General features: G+C 34.5%; 1 protein-coding gene across 1 annotated transcript in view; it reads left to right on the top strand.

Annotated features, from left to right (window-relative positions):
* Positions 1–22831, top strand: part of ABCA5 (ATP binding cassette subfamily A member 5) — a 66400-nt gene that overhangs the window by 1311 nt on the left and 42258 nt on the right. The window contains exons 2-11 of the mRNA XM_037069958.1: positions 5650–5766; positions 7347–7551; positions 10291–10452; positions 11310–11398; positions 12943–13172; positions 14766–14907; positions 15815–16003; positions 17423–17570; positions 20137–20305; positions 21382–21440. Coding sequence (XP_036925853.1) covers positions 5665–5766; positions 7347–7551; positions 10291–10452; positions 11310–11398; positions 12943–13172; positions 14766–14907; positions 15815–16003; positions 17423–17570; positions 20137–20305; positions 21382–21440 — 1495 coding nt within the window. The 5' untranslated portion in view covers positions 5650–5664. The remainder of the gene's footprint in view (positions 1–5649; positions 5767–7346; positions 7552–10290; positions 10453–11309; positions 11399–12942; positions 13173–14765; positions 14908–15814; positions 16004–17422; positions 17571–20136; positions 20306–21381; positions 21441–22831) is intronic.

Genomic DNA, 22831 nt, shown 5'->3' with positions numbered 1-22831 from the left:
AGTTTGTAGTATAGGGAAATCTTGCATTCAGGGTAAAACAAACTTATTAGTAAATTCCATGTTTATTTGAATGTCTTATTTTCTAGATACTAAACTATGTGCCAAAATGAATACAATTTATAATCTCTGCCTTTGAATTTAATTCAGAAGATGATCTTACAAAGTAATTTTGTAATATTTAAGTAGTCATCTTCACAAGTGTGTGGATTAATTGGATTTCAATAGTTGTAAGCAAAACTTTTAGGATCCATTAAGAAAAGGTGTTGGGTAGCTTATCATGTACCATGGCATTATTATTTTCCCATTCAGCGAGAAATACTGTCATAAAATTTAGGCTAAATTGTATTGATAATTAGTATTTTGCTATACTATTTACACTTCCTTCAGTGAATTTTAAAATAGTAGAGAACATTTATAATGTATTCCCTGTTTAATTGAAAGGCTTGATTTTATGTTGCTTTTATTTCATTAGTTGAGAAGCCAGTGTGGGCAGGATTTCTTTCAAGTCACCTGCCAAGTATGTTCTTAACTTCTTCCTCCAAAAAATAAACGTTAAATTAAACGTACAGGATAGGGCAAAAGTAGGTTTACAGTTGTTCTGTAGAAAATAATACAATACTAAGTAAGAATACAAGACTAAACTGAGTTTCATGGACTCACAACTGTACACCTACTTTGGCCCTGTCCTGCATAGAAAAATAGCATTTCATTTAAGCATTTATGGCTCAAAGTTCTAATGAACAGAGTTTTCAGTTTAATAACATTACATTTGGCATAGCTGTAGGTAAGTGGGTAGAAGGATTAGTGGGGTATTTTGGAAATTTCTGATAGCCTCACTTTTCTCAGTGAAATAGGAATCAGATCATAATCTGAAGGTGATTCTGCAGGTAGATGCTTGGAGGTTTGGGGGTTTGGGCAAGTGAATGGACCCGTGAAATGTGTGATTGCCAAGCAATGAAACAATCACACTGAGGTATGAAAAGCCTCATAATGGGGTGCTATAGATGGATACACAAAATTGTGTCTGCTTTGGTTTGGCAAGATAGGTATTTCACAACCTGTTTCCATGACCTGTTTTTACAGTTGTCTGGCCCATACAAATTCTCTTTGCCTGTGCCCCTGACATAGCACAGGTATCCGGGTTCTCTATGCAAGTTAAGCCCTTCTATTAGTCAAGCTTTTCCATTCTTTTTTCTCTGCATGGAATTTCCATTCCAGTCTTTTTCAAGCTCTTCTCTCCTCCTTACCCTGATCACATAAAATTTTATCTATCTGTAAAATCAATGACAGAGTTTAATTTCTTTTTTGTCATTATGTTTAGTGCATAAATTTCTCAGTAAATGTTAAGTGAATTTGCCACCTTTCTTCTTTCTTATTCCTTTAATCCATAACGGGTCAGTAGAGAGCCAGATAGTAAATATTTCAGGTTTTGCAGACCATCTGGTCTCTGTTTCCGTTACTTAACTCTGCTGTTTAGCACCAAAGCAATCATACACAATAAGGAAAGGAATGAGCATGTCTGTGTTCCAATAACACTTTATTTATAGATGTGAAATTTGAATTTCATATAATTTTTACATGTCACAAATTATTATTCTTTGATTCCCCCCCCACCATTAAAAAATGTGAAGCAACACTCTTAACTCAGGCTGTGCAAAACAGGCTGGATTTAACCACCACCTCCTCCACTGTAATTTGCAGGCCTTCGATCTGTATACAAGGGCACTCAGCAAGCACTGATAAAGTAATTTGCAGGAAGGCAATATTGGTTATAATATTGCCATCAGTGTTAGAGAAGCAAAGATAAATAAGGCAGTTTTTTTTGTCAAGGATCTCATGATCAAGTTCAAGATTAAGACATGTAAACAAGTAAATAGTGCTGACACAATTTGGTAACTGCAGTTACAGTTTATTAGATATAGATGTGGAACAAAAGAATGATATAATCAGCTTTGTTTGTGTGGACTGGAAGTAACCTCTAACAGTCGTCCGTTGGCGACAGGGAACAGATTCAGCCTTTCTGAGGCTCTTTCAAGCTTGCTAAGGTGATTGACTGCATCCGTTAACCAGGAGGCTGTGAACATCAGGATGATTCCTTTTCTTTATATGCTGTAATAAAACTAATGCATTTCAAATGAATGATTTTTCCCTAACAGTTATTTCTAAAGTTCATGTACATTTTGTATTGCTTTAAGAAAGGTGAAATATGTTTCACAACACATCAGTGTAGTAAGCAATACTTCCTTAATAAATTAATAAATGAATTTTTGATGCTGAATTTTGGATCATGTAACTTCTAGTCTTTAAGTCAATTATTAATATATTACGAAAGGAAGGTGGGCTTTAGTAGGCTTTCAATTTTCTTGCAATTTATTGGATGTATGGTGAATTTTTTTCTAGGAAACATTCACCTAGAAAAGTTACGTATTTGATGAATTCTTTAATGATATTAGGTGTTTAAAACTTATCTAATTATTATTTAAAGCTGTACAGCACACTTAACCCTTTCCCCAGGTATGCCGTGAAGCAGTGAAAAGTAACTTTAAAAAATTTTTTTAAATTTGTATGCCCTTATTTCTGTCTTTCTCATTGTTCTCTACCAGTTAAGCATTGGGTTTGTTAAAGAGTTTTAAAGATGCTGCATTGGTAAGAGTTTGAGTTAGAACCATATCAAATATTATAAGCTCTAAAAATTATGTTAAAAAAGCTATTAGACATTTTACTGTATTTCAGTTGGGAACTTGTATTTCAAGGATCATCTTCTAATGTATGTTGCAAAAGAGAGGGTCTCATATATGTTGTCTGCCCAAAGAGCTGCTCTTCGGTGTTACGTGGTCCTCTCCACCTGTCCAACTCTGCCACGTGCTGTGCGAACTGTATTACCACGGAGCTAACTCCTGGAGATTGTCTGTCGACGCAGGTGCTACTTCCAGCCAGTGTTAACCTTGGGCACAGTCCAGACATTCTTTGCTCCCTCTTCATGTTACTCTTTTTTAAAAGAATATTTTATTTATTTTTTAGAGAGCGAAGAAGGGGAGGAGAAAGAGGGAGAGAAACATCAATGTGTAGTTGCCTCTCACATGGCCCCCACTGCGGACCTGGCCTGCAACCCAGGCATGTGCCCTGACTGGGAATCGAACCAGTGACCCTTTGGTTCACAGCTTGCGCTCAATCCACTGAGCTACACCAGCCAGGGCTTCCCTTTTACTCTTTTGAAAACCTCCACTTGCTGAAGCACTTTTTTAATAGCTGCTTTAAAGTTTTTGTCAGATAATTCCAAAATCTTGGCATTGGCTTCTATTGATTTTCATTTCTTAAAAGACTCAATATGTTCCACATGATTCATTTGCCAAATAATTTTGGATTGGAAGGAACTCTTGAGTTTTGTTTTATTCCGGTGGAGAGCATTGATATTTTCTTTTAGCCTGCTGTCAACCCAGTAGGTTCAGGTTGCAGGTTTCTGCCCACACTCTTTGAGCTGTGGCTCTAATTTCAGTTTTGGTTTTTTTTTCCCTTTTTTGTGATGCACAAATATAATTTGACTTTCTTTCTTTCATGAGAGGATACATGCAAAAGTGCTGGAAGTAAGGGGGGCCGCTTAGTTATCAGCTTGTGCTGCATCAAGTACTCAAATTATTTTCTGTGGAGATACAGGCATTCCTTGGCAAGTTTTGTATCTTGCTATTGGCATGTCACCAAAGACCCAGTATGCCACCATCCATAGGCTATTAAACACTTCCTAGTTTATCCCTTCATCTACCTATTTATTAATTTCAGAAATACTTCTGAAGAGGAGTTTGAAGTGGGAAACATTGTTCAATGTAGGCTTTTGGAGAGTTCTCTCAGGGTTGACTTCATGCCCAATGTTGGCCTAAGCTGTTTTTTAAAAAAAATATTTTATTTATTTGTTTTCAGAGGGAGGGGGGAGGAGAAAGAGTGGGAGAGAAACATCAATGTGTGGTTGCCTCTCATGTGTCCCCCACTGGGGACCTGGCCTGCAACCGAGGCATGTGCCCTGACTGGGAATCGAACCAGCGACCCTTTGCTTCACAGGCCCGTGCTCAGTCCACTGAGCTACACCAGTCAGGGCTAAGCTATTTTTTTTTAATTGACTTTATTGTTGTTGAAGTACAGTAGTCTGCATTATACCCCCACCGCTCCTCCCCCACCACAGCCACCCCTACTTCCCTCCCCTGATTCCACCCCCACCTTGGTTTTGTCCTTTACGGTTGTTCCTGAAATTCCTTCTCTCATTACTTCCATTACCCCCTCCCACCTCCCCTCTTGCCTGAAGCTATTTTCTGTCCAAAATGCCTTCCATCCACATCTTGAGCTAGTAGAATTCTACTTATTTTTCAGTGCTTGTTTGAATGTTCTTTCCTTTAAATAGCCATCCCTTGTTTCCATCAACTAAGGACCCCACCTGCACGCCCACTCCAGCTCCGTCAGCCAACACTTCTCACGACATCTGTCACTTGGATGTAAAGTAGCCTGCTCTCATTTTGTTTCTCAAAATGTGGTCCAGGTGCCACCATCAAAATCACCTGGTTGTTTATTCAAAATTCAAATTTGTTCTCAGTCTTAATTGAGGGGAACATGTATAAAGTGGATTTTACAAATTTCTTAGGTGATTTTTATATGCGATAAGGTGTGGAAACATTCTTTTATCTTCTCAGCTCCCTAAAGAATGGACAAGCACATGAAGTAGTCAGTAGGCATTCATGGAATGAGTGAATGCATGAGTAAATGAATTCCAGTCATAAGAAATAAGTACTAAGACCGTGTAGCAAGAACATTCCTAAAGACTTCGACTTAGAGCGTTGTTGGTATAGGATTTCACTCCAAAGGGTTTGCAGTGCAATTTGGACCTGTCCCATGTGTGACACCCAATGACAGGTCTGGATCTGGGCAGTGGAACTGACATCTATCTGTTCAGTTCCTCAAGTCTTTGGTACACAGAATAGGAGTAGATATCCATGTATGCCCAGTTTGGGGGTTAGTCCAGGTGATAAAAAATAACTTTACTGTGTTTCTTTCCTGAGCTCCTTTTTATTTTCCCCTCCCTGCTACTTTCCTCTTTTCCATCCTCCAGCCAGAAATCTATGGTTTATTTGCATCATTGGGCTACACCCATCTGCAACCACATCCACTGCATGAACCCAGGGTCCTCCGGTGGGAGGTAAAGGAGAAAACAGTAGGATTTGGCCCCACCCTTTTGGAACCATAGCTCCACTTAATGGAGAGAAAGGTTCCCCAGCTTTAGAGTTTTGGCTGAGTTAAACTTCTGTTACTGCGGTCTGGCACTACTGTCATGGGATTACTTGGGGACAGGGTCACAAGAGAAAGTAGAAAAGAAAGAAGATGGGTGCCCTGGTGCTTGCTTCCAGTGCATTCCAGGGAAAGAGGGTAAATCCACTGTGGGTTGGGCAGTAGTTATAATTCTGCTTCCCTCTTGCTTCACATGCTATAATTTACTTTCCAGGGCCTTCAAATTGCCGTCACATGCATTCTGTCCAGGTAGGACAGACATTTGCAGTGTGTTTAAGTTCATCTACCTTGAGATTAAGCCATCTCTCTGTTTTGGCATTGAAATTGGCACATTCTTAATTATGTGGTTCCACTTTTTAAAAAATCTCCCCCCTTTCATAGACTGATTCAGAGAACATGGCTACTGCAATTAGGGAGGTGGGAGTTTGGAGACAGACCAGAACACTCCTGCTGAAGAATTACCTAATTAAATGCAGGACTAAAAAAAGTAGTGTTCAGGTAAGTTAAATGTTTTTCTTTCTTATGCCTATTGCAGTTTATTGTGCTTCCATCTTTAAGAGATGTTTATTTTGCTGGATATATTTTCATCATAATTTCATATTTTTAGGTTCCTTTACTTTGCTTGTGAAGTAAAAAGGTTAGCCACAGGAAAGTACCCAAATTACCAATTTTCTAAATGTTAAAAATTCTGATGGTTCTTAAATTTAATTAATTTTTGATATTAGTGCTTAATTTTGAACTTTTAGGCGTGCATTCCCCAAGTTGCATGAAAATGAAAAATAAATTTCACAGACAATGTTGTGGAACATTATTTTACAGTTTTTTTCCTCATAGTTTCCCATCTTTTGGCCTCTGGATTGAATTGCTTAATGTTACCAAAATTATGTCATATATTTGTTTAAAGTAATGTTTTAAAGCATACATTACTTCAAAAGTTAAAAGAAAGTAAAAACTCTGGCTAACCAGTTATTAATAATTCTAAAGGATGAAAATATATTGTTTATCTTCTCCTGAAACCCAACAGAACAATTAAATAGCAAGATGAAATAATAGATAGTTCATCCCTGTTAAAGTGGATGATTCAATTTATTTAGGTATTATTAAAGCATGAGTTTTAATTTAAAATTAAATAAAGATGTTTTCATGGTGTTTCTATTAAGGATATTTGGTAAGTTATTTTAAATAAAGTTATATATGAGTGAATTTATTATGTTTTATATTTTATTGTATTTTACATTTAGATGTTTACATCTTAGTTTGTATCTTTTTATTATATAACTTCAATTTTAAAATATTGGGTTAGCCAAAAAGTCTGTTTAGTTTTTTTCCATAAAATAAAAGATACATTTTTCATTTTCACCAATAACTTTATTGATTTTACTATTTTGAGTATGTCAGCTATGTCCTGCGTGGTATAATGTTGAATGTTCTCAATTAATGTCTTCATTTGATCGCTGTCAACTTCAAGGGGTCTGCCTGACTGTAGAACATGGTCCACTGAGAAATCTCCAACATGAAACTTTATAGACCACTTTTGACACATTCGATCAGTCACAGCACCTTCTCCATACACTGCACATGTCTTTTTTGTGTGTTTCAGTGGGCATTTTTACCCTTCTTGAAATAATAAAGCATATGTGCTGAAAATGTAGTACATTTTCTTCGCTTTCCATATTAAAATGGCTACATAAAAATTCACGATTTTTGATACTTGTTTTTTTTAAACACACACTGATCTGACAGCTGTCACAAGACAATCTAACAAAATTGTTTTGAAAGAAGTAAAAGACAACTATGCGCTACTAGAGTCATTTTACAGAAAAACCAAATGAACTTTTGGGGCAGCCCAATACTGCAGTAAAACTAAATGTAAAGGAAAATTCATATGCCTGTTGAGTTAGGTGAGATGGTCAACACAGTTTTTCTTTTAGGATAGAATTGCTTTTGCTTTTTGTACTTAAGAACCAAATTTCTTATGTTTTTTTTTCTTAGTGTTAGTTATATTATTTGCATAGAAATCTTGATGAATTTTGTTACCATTGTTACACTTTGTAATCATTTTGTTTTCTTTATTATAGGAAATTCTATTTCCACTATTTTTTTTATTTTGGTTAATATTGATTAGCATGATGCATCCAAATAAGAAATACGAAGAAGTGCCTGATATGGAACTTAACTCTATGGACAAATCCATTCTCTCTGATCTAATTCTTGGATATACTCCAGTGACAAATATGACAAGAAACATCATGCAAAAGGTTTCTACTGATCATCTTTCTGATGGTATTTTGAGCTTCTATATGTATTCTGTTACAAAAAGCTTCTGCAGTGTTTTCCCTCTTGCTTTATTGAGTAAATAATATTCTTAACTCTTAGACATGCCCCTTCACCAAAGCATAGTTTTATGAAAATATTAAAATCATTTAATTCTTCTGCCTTATTTTTCTTGTGAAGCCCTTAATTTATATTTTTATAATAGAAAGCATATTTTCTTTGTTTGCTTATTTATTTACTTAATCCTTACCCAAGGACTTGGCTTATTGATTTTAGAGAGAGGGGAAGGAAGGAACAGGGGAAGGGAGAGGGAGGGAGAGAAACATCGCTGTGAGAGAGAAACATCGCGCCCTGACTAGGGACTGAACCCCCAACCTAGGTATGTGCCGTAACTGGGAATCGAACCTATGACCTTTTGGTCTACAGGATGATACTCCAACCAACTGAGCTACACACTGTCCAGGGCTAATTTTATGTTTTAGTAGCTTATATTTAATTATTAGGCCATTTATAAAATAAGTATATTTATATGGGATAAAACACAGGTGGCAGACACAAGTCCCATGGGCCAAATCCGGCCCCTTACCTTGTTTTATCCAGCCTGACATCTTGTTTCCACCCAGCAGCAGCATGGGGCTCTTTGCCCCTAGTTAAGGAATAGTTACATTTATACTGTCCTAAAATGACATTCAGCCCTTTGAAGACCACTGCAAGGCTGATGCAGAAAATGAATTTGACACCCCTGGGATAAAAGATTTGAAGGAACGTTTTATGTTGATTCTCTCATATAATAATTAACAAGCTGGAAATATATGATTAGGATTATAAAGCAGTGACCTTTTCATATTGCCATGCTTATTTCTGGAGGTATATAGTGTAAACTAGAGAAATACTTAGTTTTGGAGACTATGACTGTTGCTAAGTACCTAAGTCTATTTTCCTCAGTTTGTACTTCTCACAAAGAAATGGACTAGAAAACAGTGTAATCAATGAGGTACTAGTGGGTCTAAAGTGGTTGAGAAAGAACCTAAGGCAGGAACTGGAGAAAGTGACAGAAATATTCATACTATGGTGGTTGATTTAACAAAATGCTCAACTGTAGAAAATAACAGATCAACATGTCGTCTATGGGGTAGTTATAATTAACTTCTAGTATGCGTTATCACATTATTGGATAGTGTGTCATTGAGTAGAAGATGTTTATATAGTCAGGAGTCAAACAAGTTTTCCCCCACTGATTTTTTTTTTGCTTATTGATACTTAATATTTTTTATCAAACACATGTCTTATGGGTATATAACATGTTTGTTGGTTTATCATATTAAGCACATTAGCATGGATAACTATAAGAATTTAGCATACCAGCTCAAAAGCTGATGAGAAATGCTGAGGACAAAAATTCATTGGCAAGTCTAAGTAGGAGAAAACATATACAGCAAAGAAATTCAAGTCAATGTGTATCAACTTAAGTGCCACAGTAGTAGAAACATATATAGGGTTTTTAGAAGTCCTGTCTTTTTAATAACAGAACTATCCAAAAGTGGGTTACACATGCATACACGGTAACATGACTGAGCGGATGTTGAACTTAACACCCTTTTCATCCGAATCAGCCCTGAAGTTGCATGTCTTCCTTAAAAGTCTACAAAACCACAATTTAACATTTAAGTAGTGCTTTGTAAGTGACAAAGCCTATTCATGTGTGTGGCCGCACTTCATATGAACATCCCAGGGTGATCAGGTAGATGGTGTGGTGAGGATGCTCCGGTTTAGAGAATTGTTTACCTGTGCTTGCATAGCTCAGAAGTGATAAAGTTACATACTGATCTGTGTTCTTTCCATTTCACCACGTGGTCTGAAGCTCTGTACATAAAACTAGTTTCTTATCAATAAAATCTCAAGAAAATATTTGAAACATTAAGATTATCTGGTGTGAAAGGAGCTGAATGATGACTATGGTATATTCTTAATATATCTTCCAAGAAAAGAACAAGCAATATTGGGTTTAAGTGGCAATTTTTACTCAAAGAAGGATTGTATCATGGTTACTAAATTACATACTTAGTATCTGAGAAGGATTATGGAATTTTCTTCATAAGAAGAAATATTTAATAAGCCAGTCAGAGAAACACAAGTACCATATGATTTTACTCATATGTGGAATCTAATGAACACACTGAACTAACAAGCAAAATAGGGACAGAATCATGGAGTGGATGGACAGCTTTGGGTGGGGGTTAGGGGGCGGAGGGATCCAGCAAAAAAGAAAGAGAAAGAACTCAGGATGAGGGTAACAGGATGGTGACTGTGGGGTGGTGGAGAGGGAGGCAGGTAAGTAGAGGTATGTGGGGTATGGAGGGATAGATGGTTATAGGAAAAATACAATATAAAATATTTGAGAATAAAATATCTACTCATTTATCAAGGAATTATTTGTATAGGTTTACTTGGATATAGGTAAGTGAACTGCTCATGTTACATATGAAGTATGTACTCATACTAATAACATGTATTATACTGACATAATTTATGTAATTAAATGACAGTTAAATAGTGTGTAAAATTTACTATTTGGTGGGGTTTTTTTTAGTGTATTTTAGAAGGGCTCTTCATTCTCCAGGAAGCTAGAGCATAAAATAAATGTTTATAAAATATTACATATATCAAATACAATGGTAAATTTGGTCTGTTGTATTAGTTAAACTATTTTAATTTGTGAGTTAACTATATTGTTATAATATTTTATAGTCATAATTACTGAAGAATATACAAGTGAAAAAGAGTTGCTAGCATCCAGCCTTTTTAAGAGCAACAACTTTGTAGGTGTGATTTTCAAAGACTTCATGTCCTACGAACTTCGTTTTTTTCCTGATATGATACCGGTATCTTCAATTTATATGGATTCGAGAGGTAAATAGCTCTAAAAAAATAATTGAAAATCAGTTAAATGCATGTTTCTGCTGCTCTTAGTTCATATGCAAAATTTTAATGGGGTTCAGCATTGGCATTTTTTAAATATACTTTTTCAGATAAGAAAACTGTCAAGCGTAGCATAAAAATATAAATATGCTCAAATAACTACCTGTCTACGTCTGCATATATGTTTATATAACACCCATTTTCATTTAATAGATTTATATAATTACAGTAACAATGAAAATGTATCTTGAAATATATGACTTTATAAATCTGTGTTTTTCTCTATATAGTTATTTTTAGAAATGGTATATTACATATCTAAAATTTCAAATTTTCCACTCACAAACTTTATTAGTTTTATGTTTGAAACATGGAAAATAGCCTTCAATGCTTAAACTTATGAAGAGATGTTACTAACAATAAACATTTGTTGAGCATTGTTAAAGTCATTATGCTAATTACTGAATTTTTCCCTTAGAGAATGTTTTTCTGTTGTCTTCACCCAGACTTGTCTTTGCATCTGGAAATGCTTTGAAGCTGTCATTGTAGAATAACTTATGTTAAAACAGAAAAGTGACTTATTTTAGATAACCGTGTTTACAATTAATTTCTTTCTACTTGCTTTCATTTATTATTCATTATCCTAACACATGTTAAGACATTTCAGAAATTTCAAATAACCAGTCAGGAGTGTGATATGATTTGCCTTCGAAAGATAATTGCTTCTTTTCTTTGGTCCTGTATAGACTGAGTGACCATGTTACTTTGGTAAGCCCCCGTAAGTTATCTTTAAAAAGTGGCATTTGCAAGTCTTGCAAAATCTTATGTCTCGCATTTGCCCCCAATAGCTGGCTGTTCAAAATCCTGTGAAGCTGTTCGGTACTGGTCCTCAGGATTCACAGTGTTACAAGCATCCATAGATGCTGCCATTATACAGGTAACTATGATCAAGGAAGGAAAATAAAGCCAACCCGTTTTAACAATTAAGCCTTGTGTCTTCACAACAGGATTGGGTTTAAGTCCTGTCAAATGTATGAAATACGTGACTTATTACAACGCCTTTAAGAAAAAAGATAAGGAAGAAGGGATGGTTTCTGTTTTAATGTTTTTGAAACCCACATTTACTGGATGGTTTCTAAGTGTGTGATTCAGCATTCTACATTATCTGTATTATTTTCGTCTGGGTTGACCACAGGCAGTATTTATGAAAGATCTGTATTTGCAGATGTTTCCCCTTGAATAAAAATAACTTAAAGAAAGTGCATATCTTTGTCTTAATTATAGTAATAGGTTTTATTTTTTAATTTAAGAAACAGGTTGCTTATTTGCCAAACATTATTCTATGTACTAATATTAACCAGTTTATTTTTTACCAACCTCACGAGATTGGTGCTGTTATTATGTCTACTTTATGTATGAAACTGAAGCACAGAGAAATTAAGTAATTTTTCCAAAACTTACTTAATTAGTGGCAAACTTAGTTCAAACTATGACTTCTTGGCACCAAAGTCTTTTTTTTAATACCATACTGCTAATAGGATTGCATATACATGTGACAGCTATATTTTAAAGACATGCTTAGACTTGATTCAGTGTTTCCCATTTTTGTAAGTGAACAAGAAACCTTGAACAGAAGACCTGTCTCTCTTAGTTGTCAGATTGTTATGTAATAAAATGACCTATAATATTGCTTTGTTTAACAGGGTTGTTATAAGACCCAAATGAGATGATCTACATAGAATTGTCTTATAAACTCTCACATGTGGTATATCTATTACAGATACGTAATATTATGCAAATGCAATAGTACAAAAGTTTAAGGTAAAGACAGTGTAATACACAATATACCACTTTGCAGCTGTTTTAGTGCTTATTTATGCTTGGGCCAAAGATGTTAACCATCTTCAAACCAGACCACCCTGGTTGGAGTAGGCCAAGCAGATCTCATTTTAGACATTCAGTTGAATGTTAGGTAGAAGTATCACAGGGCATAGTTTTATTCTATTTATTCATGCTGAACATACATATTTTTCAAAACAGTAGAAGGGCACACTACATACTTTTTAAAAAATACTATTTAAATGAACATTTTTAATGAGAGTCATTCTTTCATGGTACTAATAATCATTCTTTCATTCCTCAATTTTGCAAATGCGTATTTTTGTTAATATACCTAAATAATTGCCTGCTTACAGTAATACTTGTGAAATTTTATTTTCTTTGACAAATTATTTTATCAAAACTTGTATACTTCCCAATTGTAGACTTTGAACTTGGTGGTCTGTTTCCAGAATGAATAAAATCAATATTCTGCTCTGTTATGATATTGTGGTCAATCACTTTATTTCAGGTGTATAGCTTCTTGTGGATTGTATTTGTACTAGGTTATTGACTATATTTTTGTGTGTGTTTATCACACTTTGTTAAGGACTATTGTCAGAACAAAATTAATCAAATGTATTTACTATTTTCCAATTATAGTTGAAGACCAATGTTTCTCTGTGGAAGGAGCTGGAGTCAACTAAAGCTGTTATTATGGGAGAAACTGCTATTGTAGAAATAGATACCTTTCCCCGAGGAGTAATTTTAATATACTTAATAATAGCATTTTCACCCTTTGGATACTTTTTGGCAATTCATATCGTGGCAGAAAAAGAAAAGAAGTTAAAAGAGTTTTTAAAGATAATGGGACTTCACGACACTGCCTTTTGGTAAGTTATTAAAAGTTTACTCAGTATGATTAATAATTATATTAAATATACAAATATTCAGAATTTTAATTTTGTTATTCACCTGGCTTGGTAAGAGGGGTACTAATCCTGTTTTCTTACAATAATTATCTTTGTCTTAAAATTTGAGACTATTTAACAAGCTTCAGCTGTCGATTGGCTTGTTTTAACATAAGGAAATTGAGATTTGTACAGTAGGGGTAACATGACATGTTTAATTTTAGTTCACATTTTGTTTGTATAGATGAAGTGTCCACCATGCATTTTGGGGTATTTTACAGTGCATAGAATATATGAGTCTTGGAAAGCTATAAATTAATTGCCTGGTATAGTCCTCCCCCAATATCATAATATATACATGTTATTAAAAATTTAGTTGAAATGATTGAAGTTTGCATATGTAGTGCATAGGCTTTTTTCTCCTGAGGAAAAAAAAGTTATTTGTGTGAATTAAGATGAAAATATACAAATAATTTATAAATAAACAAATGAAGAAAAATGTTTTTACAAGTGAGCGATTTTTTATACAATGATAATTTTATAGAGACATGAATTTTTATTAGTAATTCTAGGCCTATTTTCCTTACTTTCCCCAATACGTTGTAAGATTTATTTTGATTTTATTTAGGGAGAAAAATTAATGTATTTTGGGAGAAAAGTTAATAAGCATGTGAGTTGGCATTATAGTCCATTTTACAAAATTTTATTCCATTGAGCCCAATGCAACAATTAATTGTAACACTTTACCTCATGGGATTGTTACTCTTGTACGACCTATTTTCTTTGTTCCTTTTTTTCTCCTGTCGTTTTAGTAGTGATTGGTTTTTAAGATGCATTGGATTATTAAAGTGCTTCGTGAGGAAACAGTAGCTGGAAGAATTTAGGCAAATCCATCTCAGTGCCTCGGTTTTACCTCTGTAGAATAATGCATTCAGTTTTGGTAATTTAGATATCCTTTATTCCTGTTTCAGTGATTTTTTATGATAGCATACATTAAATCATGGTCTACTAACTTGAACAATATAGATAGAATGAAAGTAAATGCCGTAGAAATTCCATTGAACTCTAATTAAAGGAGGATTTTCGAGCAAATATAATGAACTCATCGTTGATCTTCTTGATGTGATGTGTAAATATGTAGTAATTATGCTGTTGATTGGTGAGGTGGTACTTATTGTTTAAACTGCTGTAAGTTATCAAAGGTTTTATTGTAGCACAAGCCATAGAGAAAATTGTTAGTGACTCTTGTATTTTAAGAAAGTCAGAAATGTTTTGTGTTATTGAACTGTTGAAATATTAAAGTTAATCATGAATTGTTAGTAATTTGTTTTTTGACTCTTGCAAAGATAATCACCATTTCTTATATGTATCAGAATATAACTTAACTACTGCTGTATTTTAATTACTTATTAAGAGCATCAATTTTCAATAAAAGAACAAACAGAAATGAATAGATGGACTTAATTTTAAAGATAATGTGGCTGAAATAAAGATGACATTTTATTTAATGTGATTTGTTTTTAACTTTTAAAGCCTATGCTTTTAACTGTAGATGTATTTGCATTCTCCTTTTAGGCTCTCCTGGGTTCTTCTCTATACAAGCTTGATTTTCCTTATGTCCATTCTTATGGCAGTCATTGCAACAGCTTCTTCGTTATTCCCTCAAAGTAGCTGCATTGTGATATTTCTCCTTTTTTACCTGTATGGTCAATCGTCTGTAAGTATTTTAACTTTGAGATGGGAATAAAGAACTGCCAAAATATTTGATTACTATAGCAAAGTCTTATTCTTTATTTATAGTCAATTTCCCAAGAAAGAGAGATTGTTGCAAGGCTACTGATAAATGACTTACATATAGCATCGTTGTACCTCCATATTATAAGGAAAGGTACAAAATAGTCTCAAGTTTAAATATTACCTATTTTCATCTAATACATTTTCACATACAAATCCTTGGAGTCTGTCTTTTACTATCTTCACGTAACATGTGTAATGAAGAGTGTGTAGTAGTGGACTTGTTATGCCTTAGTTTTCCTGAAATTCTCACTGTTTCAAGTTAATTTATTTTACAGGATGATGACGTATAAAGATACGTCTTTGTAAATATAGCTCTTAGGTATTCATTTGGTATGTTGGCTGAATGCTGGCTGTGAATGACCAGCCTTTAAGTGGTTCCGGTTTCCATTCTGACTGGTTTATGTACCCGTGCTGTACTAGTTGTTAAATATTTGACGATCACCCGTTTTCTTTAACGTAATGATTTATGTATTACTCGTATACTTCTCTATATAATTGCCCAGTTTTTAACTGGTTTTGTTTCATATCAATGCATAAAATTTTAAAGGTGGTTCCTGTATTTAAAGGCTCACCTAAAGCTTTTTAAAAGCTATATTGTTTTGTTCATATATATATATGCATCTAACTGCAGAATTGCACAGCTATTTATGGTTTGTAGCGTACAGGTGATCATGTTTGCCTGTTACGTAGATAAAACTTATCAGTTTAAATTTTTAAATGTATGTTACTATTTTTATGAAAATAAAATACCAGAGCATTCAGAAATTAATTGTATTCGTTTTAATACCAGTGTATGTGAACAAAGTGTTAACATTTATATTTTATAGGTATTTTTTGCTTTAATGCTGACACCTATTTTTAAAAAGTCAAAACATGTGGGAATAGTTGAATTTTTAGTCACTGTGGCTTTTGGATTCATTGGCCTTTTGATAGTCTTCCTGGAAGGTTTTCCCAAGTCGTTAGTGTGGCTCCTGAGTCCCCTCTGTCAGTGCACCTTTTTGATTGGTATTGCGCAGGTAGGTGATGTGTTTACGTTGCTTTCGCGAAACATTTTCTATTTCATACAGCATGTTACACTACCACGAATACTACCTCTGATTTGAAAAAAAAATGTTTCAACATGAGAAAAGAATGATATTTGAATACTGGGGTATATTTTATATGGGTTTCATTGATTTCTTCTCCATTTTTAATTTATATTCTCTCCCTTTTTAATTTATATCCTCTGTTTATAAATTCCCCACTTTCTACTTCAGTGTATCTCAGCAATCTAGTCCATTGCACTAACTCAGTTGTCGGAAGTCATTAATTTAAGCATCAGGTAGTTTAGATAGCTTTGTGGCCTCGTACCTTGCTGCCTGATGTAAAATAATCTCAGACATGTGCCTGGAGAAAATTCTGTATGGAGCAGAAAAAAAGTTTTCATCACTGTAAGAGTAAAATAAGTAGACCTGGTAGATTTTATTGTCCAGGATTCCTGGACTTGTTGTTCACCTAAATAATATTTAGATTTATAAATTTGATTTTTATTAGTCTTTAAAAGAACTGTCAGGAACTTAGGGAAAATTCTTATATGGAAATGTTTTATGTAACAATTAATTTGGTTAATGTAACTACTTAGTGTGAGATTATTCATGTTGGCTAGGTAGAATATTCTCATTTGTGAGAATTAAGATAGATTATTTATAACAATATTGAGTGAAGTGAATTTTAATTATGATCTAAGAGTTGATGTTACACATTTTGGAAATCCACTGAGTCCCCTTCCCTTTGGAAAGTAGAATTACAGATTTATAGGTCTTTGTTGTGAGTGGAAGGTACTTTTCACCTCCCTTCGTTTCCTAGATGAGCAGTCTGGAATTCAGAATGGTAAATTAGAGTTTATTCACTTAATGACAGGTCTAGGGCCAAAATGAAGTGCCAAACTGTAGTGCATTTTTTTCTGCTCTATCACATATGTTTACTCTGAATAACTTAACATTTGTGTTAATAACTAATTAATTATAGTGCCTTCTGTTTTTTCAGTTTTAAGAAGGTGCCGACCATAATTTTGTCCTCTAATGCTTAATTTGTTTGCCTTCTTTGTGGACCATAACCCTTTTGTTTGCATTAGTTAGTATTAACCTCATACTTTATATTTATTTCATTTAATAGTAATAGAATTAAATGCTTCAGAGAGGGGATGTATATGATATACTGGTTTTAGAAGCACAGCATTAAAGACATGATTGAAATGGATGGCTGAGATAAACTCATAGTTAGTTCAAGTTCTTACCGTTTCCCTTATAAACTTATATTTCCAACTTGAATCTGTTAAGAGGCCCAGTTTAACTACTGCCCCTCTGGCTATAAGTAGTAACTCTAGGCTGTGTTAACTGTTGCTTACCGATATTTTACCATTTTTATATAATAAAGTTGCTGTTTCTGTTTTTCAGGTCATGCATTTGGAAGATATTAATGAAGGTGCTTTATTTTCTAATTTGACTGAAGGCCCATATCCTCTAATTATTACTATTATTGTGCTAGCATTTAATAGTGTAATCTATGTGCTCTTGGCTGTTTATCTCGATCAAGTCATTCCAGGTAGGCAGATGATTGGTTTTACATTTAAAGATTTTTTAAGGATTTTTTTGTCCACATAGGGTCAACTTAATTTTAACTTTTTTTCTAGCCAGAGGACCCAACTTAAATTCATGTTAAAGCTTTTAATTTAATTTTAAACATATATATTTTCTACTTTATGTCTTAACTAACTAGTGAACATAGGAAGATTGTGTAGAAAAAGAACAATCTGTTTTGAAAGTTGTGAGTCCCTAACTGAACTTCTTAACTTCTTTATGTCTATCTTCTTTGGCTAAAGTGTTTCATTATTTTACCCTCGAAGGTCCAGAACTACGAAGCAGTCTTGCGTCTCCTACCGTTGCCCTTGTCTCCTTTCCTGCGTCTGTCGCGGTGATTTTCAACCATTGTGTCACAAGATTGTCAAATAAAAAATGACTACAGACAATATAACAATAACCATATGCTGTGAATGAATCAAAATTATACCTATTTTTTGTCAAATCAGAAAAAAATTTTTGATATGCTGTAGAATTTTAATAATTAGTTTGATGTATGCCATGAGATAAACATGGTTGAAAATCTCTGATCTTCTATTAAATATCCAGTACCCTGTTAACTTTTTTCTTGAGTTCCTCATTACTTTTGTCTGTGTTCCAGACCTGCATTGTTTTATTTGGTAACTGCTAGACACATGTGGCTTTTAATTTTTTTTTCTTTTTAAAAATCCTTATCTGAGGACATGCTTATTGATTTTAGAGAGAGGGGAAGAGAGAGAGGGAGAGAAACAGCAATCAGTTGCTCTTGTACGCATGCCAACAGGGGACTAAATTCCCATCCTGGGCATCTGCCCTGACCGGGAATTGAACCTGAGACCTTTTGGTTTACAGGGTGATGCTGCAACTAACTGAGCCACACTGACCAGAGTTGTGGCTTTTAAATTTTTAATTAATTAGAATTAGATAAATGAACAGTTCATTTCCTCATAGTACACGCCACACTGCAAATGCTAGTAGCCGCATACAATTGTTACCATATTCATTGTAGACATAGGACATTTGCATCATTACAGAAGGTTGTACTGGGCAGCGTTAGTCTGGACCGTTGTGATACTGCTTATCTAATTCCCTAACTTCAATCTAAGAACTTCACCATTCCCTTTAATCAAATTACTCACCTCTCAAAAAACTTAGTGGGCATATCCTTACTAAATAGCTGTACTAATTAAATAGAAACTCATTATATTTTAATATCTTCCATAATACTTGTATATATTTAATCTCTCCTTATCATTATCTTCTTCCTTATTATATGTAATATTCATTTGTACAGTCTTACCTATTTAAACACATTCCCAGCGTATCAGGTTGTTTTTAGCTACTCATATCAGAAAATCTAATTGGCTTAAACAAGAAGGAAATCAATTGTTTGACTTAAAAGGAAGTTGAGAGGTAGGCTAGGCTCCAAGCTGTTTGACTTGCTCAACTGTGCCATGGGAGACCCACTTTCTCCATGCTTTTGGCACCTTTGTCTCAGAGTCGGGCAGATTTGCCTCCTTCATGGCCGCAGGGTGTTATGCTTCTGTGTTCATGGCCAGTGGGAGGGGGAGGGTGCACCTTCCCCCAGCTAAGCCCTTTGCTTCTGCCTTACTGGTTACATGTTTATATCTGGAGCAGGAATAGCTACTAGAGCCTGCCAAGAACTGATTAGATCAATTAGAATCTTCTGTGTAATTGGAGTTAGATTTCTTTGAAACAGGTGGCCATCTAGAAGAGTAGTAGATATTTAAAGAGTGAGTGTTATCCCTGACTGGCGTGGCTTAGTGGATCGCGTGCCAGCCCGCAAACCATGGGGTCACCAGTTCGATCCCTAGTCAGGGCACATGCCTGAGTTGTGGGCTACGTCAGGTCCCCAGTAGGGGATGCGTAAGTGGCAATCACACATCGGTGTTTCTCGCCCTCTGTTTTTTCCTTACCTTCCCCTCTCGCTAAAATAAATAAATAAAATCTTTTAAAAAATAGAGAGTGTTGGCTTTGGAGAAGAGGGGGAAATGGGTACATGCTATGTGGGCAACTCTCACTGTCTGCCATATATATAAGTCTGTATCTGTCCCGTTGCTGTATTAGTCTCCCAATTCTAAAAAGTATTCTATGTGAACTATATTTGTTTTTCTAAATACCTCCTATTTTCAAAGATTAAGATGGTATATTTAGGCTTTGAGGATATATCTCCTATCCAGATAAAAACTTTTCCTCGTCTGGGCTCTTACTAGCATTTTGGATGACATGCCTCATGTTCTGCATTGTGTTTAGCCATTTGTGTATATATACACTCATAAAGGTTTAAGTTCCTTTGGGCAGGAAAGGTGTTTTATAGTCACCTGTACATTCCCATGCACCCTTAGCAACTCTTGAAACTATTTATGGACTGAATTATTTGTCAATAAAACTTATTTTTCACACAATATGGATTTAGTACTTTATATCTGAACTTTGCATTTAGGTTGTTATATATTTCACATATTACCTTTATGATTTGAAAACTCATTTTTCAGAAATAATTTATGATAACTCAGTTTTTTATTTTTCAGGGGAATTTGGCTTACGGAGATCATCTTTATATTTTCTGAAGCCATCGTATTGGTCAAAGAACAAAAGAAATTATAAGGAGTTATCTGAGGGCAATGTGAATGGGAATATTAGTTTTAGTGAAATTGTTGAGCCTGTTTCTTCAGAATTTACAGGAAAAGAAGCCATAAGGTATGATTCAATCTTTGACAATTTAGGCATAAGAACTGCTGATGGGACATGCCCCATTTAAATCCTATCTTTTAAATAACATATGATAGTAATGTGTGGTTTTTAAAACAGTGTTGATAAGGGCTACTGATACTTTAAGTTCTTATTTTCTTTGCAACCATTTGAAAAAAGGTTGCTGCTAGATTTGGAATGTTATGTGTCATAGAAAAAAATTGAAAGTAATAAAACTAGGTTTTTACTGAGTTATTTTAAACTTTGTTTTGTCAATCAGACAATAATAAATATTAGCTTTATAATTCGATTCAGGATATGTTGTCTAGGTTATATGACATTAAATTGTCTTCTGTTAATTTCATTGACTTTTAGGTATTGTGACATAATTAGAGAGTATCAGTTTAATTTCTAAAGACCAAAGAAATGAATCACTATTTTTACCAGGTCCGTCAAAACTAACTTAAAAATAATCATTAGAAAGCAAAAAGAAATAAAAAGTACAGGAAAAGTGAAGTATAATTTATTTTTTAAGTTTAACAAAAATATATAAAAGCTAGCGAGAATGAAATACTTAGGATATAATTAGCGAACCAGCGGTCTACCCCCTCAAGGATAAAATTCAAACTGGTTAATAAAATGTAAGTAAAATATTTAACGTGGGATGAGAGAACCACTTCACATTTGTAGACAGTTTGAAATGTGTGCTTATGTGAATAAATAGCATTTGGTTTTTAACTTCCCTTAACTGATGTAACGAGTATTTGATTAGTTGCAAGCAGAAAAATATCAAAGGTGAAAACAAATCTCTAAATTGCTTGAGTCAGATGCTTCACTTTGTTTTTAGAAGTTGGCTTATGAAAAATGAATGAATGGCATTTAAAGTGGAGAGGAATTCTGTATTTTTCTCTTGTAGTTTCTTTAAACTGCTTTTATAATTATTGTCAACTCTGGTTAATTATTTTAGTAGGAAGGTACTTTATTAGTATTCCTATGAACTAGGACAGATTTGATAAAAATGTACATGAAAACACACATTTATAAATTGCTTTAAATACGTAAAAGTAGAAAATGGTGTTTTTCAGAATCAGCGGTATTCAGAAGACATACAGAAAGAAGGGTGAAAATGTGGAGGCTTTGAGAAGTAAGTAGCTTTCTTACTATTCAGTCCACAATATTAAAGTACAAATGGAAGAGCAATTTGCATAATTTGTGGAAAATTTAAACAACTTCATTACAATTTTCTCTTTTTTCTTTAGGGATAGTTATATGTATGTGATTAATACTCATAATAAAACTAATATCGAAGTAGTAAAAGAAAAAAGTAATATCAAGATGAAGAATATTCAACTATTTGAACAAATCTATGTCCATTTTCCTTTTATTATCATGCATGTGTTTGTGGATTGGTTGCTTTTTTTTTCTTTTGACCTACAGAGAGTTTCTCAACCTCACCACTACTGCTGTTTTGGATCTAATAATTCTTTTTTGTGAGGGGCTGTCCTGTGAATTGTAGTATGTGAAGCAATTTGTCAGTCTGGGTTCTTCAGAACTAACAATATATATATAGTTGTATATGCACATACGGAGAGCAAGTGAGCTGGTTGGGAGAGGGCAGGAGAGAAGAAGGGAAATTATTTTCAAGGAATTGGTTCATGTGATTGTGGTTTCTGGCAAATTTGAAATCTGCAGGGCAAACTGGCAACTTGGAAACTCAGGCAGTAGTTGAGGTTGCAGTCTCGAGTCCAAAATTCATAGGGCAGGCAGGCAGGCAGGCAACTCAGACAGATTTCAGAGGAAATCTGTGCTACGATACTGAGTTCGATTTCTCCTCCAGGAAACCTGTTTTTGCTCTTCGGGCCTTTGACTGATTGAATGGAGTTCACCAGTGTTACTGTGGGTAGTCTTTTTTTCCTGAAGACTTTATGTATTTATTTTTTAGAGCGGGGATAAGAGGAAGAAAGAGAGGGAAAGACACAGTGTGTGGTTGCCTTTTACATGGTTCCCTTTGGGGACCTGGCCAGCAACCCAGGCATGTGCCCTGACTGGGAATCAAACTAACGACCCTTTGGTTCACAGCCAGTGCTTAATCCACTGAGCTACACCAGTCAGGCCTCTCCCTCTGTTTTTTATTGCATGCTATGACTTTCCATTTTTATCCCATTTGTCTTTTATTCTCTTTCCCGAGTTTATTTTTTTTAATTTTATTTATTTATCTTTAGAAGGGAAGAGAAGGAGAGAAATATCAATGTATGGTTGCTTCTGATGCATCCCCTGCTGGGAACTGGCCTGCAACCCAGGCATGTGCCCTGACAGGGAATCAAACAGTGATCTTTTGGTTTGCAGGCCCGTGCTCAATCCACTGAGCTACACCAGCCAAGGGCTTTCCTGAGTTTTTTTATACTTTTGTCTCTCTGTGCTGTAGTCTAGGTATTTTCTTCTGACTTTTTTTTAAACTTTCATCTTTTCTTTTNTGGGTAGTCTTTTTTTCCTGAAGACTTTATGTATTTATTTTTTAGAGCGGGGATAAGAGGA

This window comes from Sturnira hondurensis, unplaced genomic scaffold (assembly GCF_014824575.4).
Source record: "Sturnira hondurensis isolate 20B ecotype Veracruz unplaced genomic scaffold, ASM1482457v3 Scaffold0018728, whole genome shotgun sequence".
NCBI classification, from domain to species: domain Eukaryota; kingdom Metazoa; phylum Chordata; class Mammalia; order Chiroptera; family Phyllostomidae; genus Sturnira; species Sturnira hondurensis.
The sequence above is the reverse complement of the archived record's forward strand: the minus strand, read 5'-3'. Positions and strand labels throughout refer to the sequence as shown.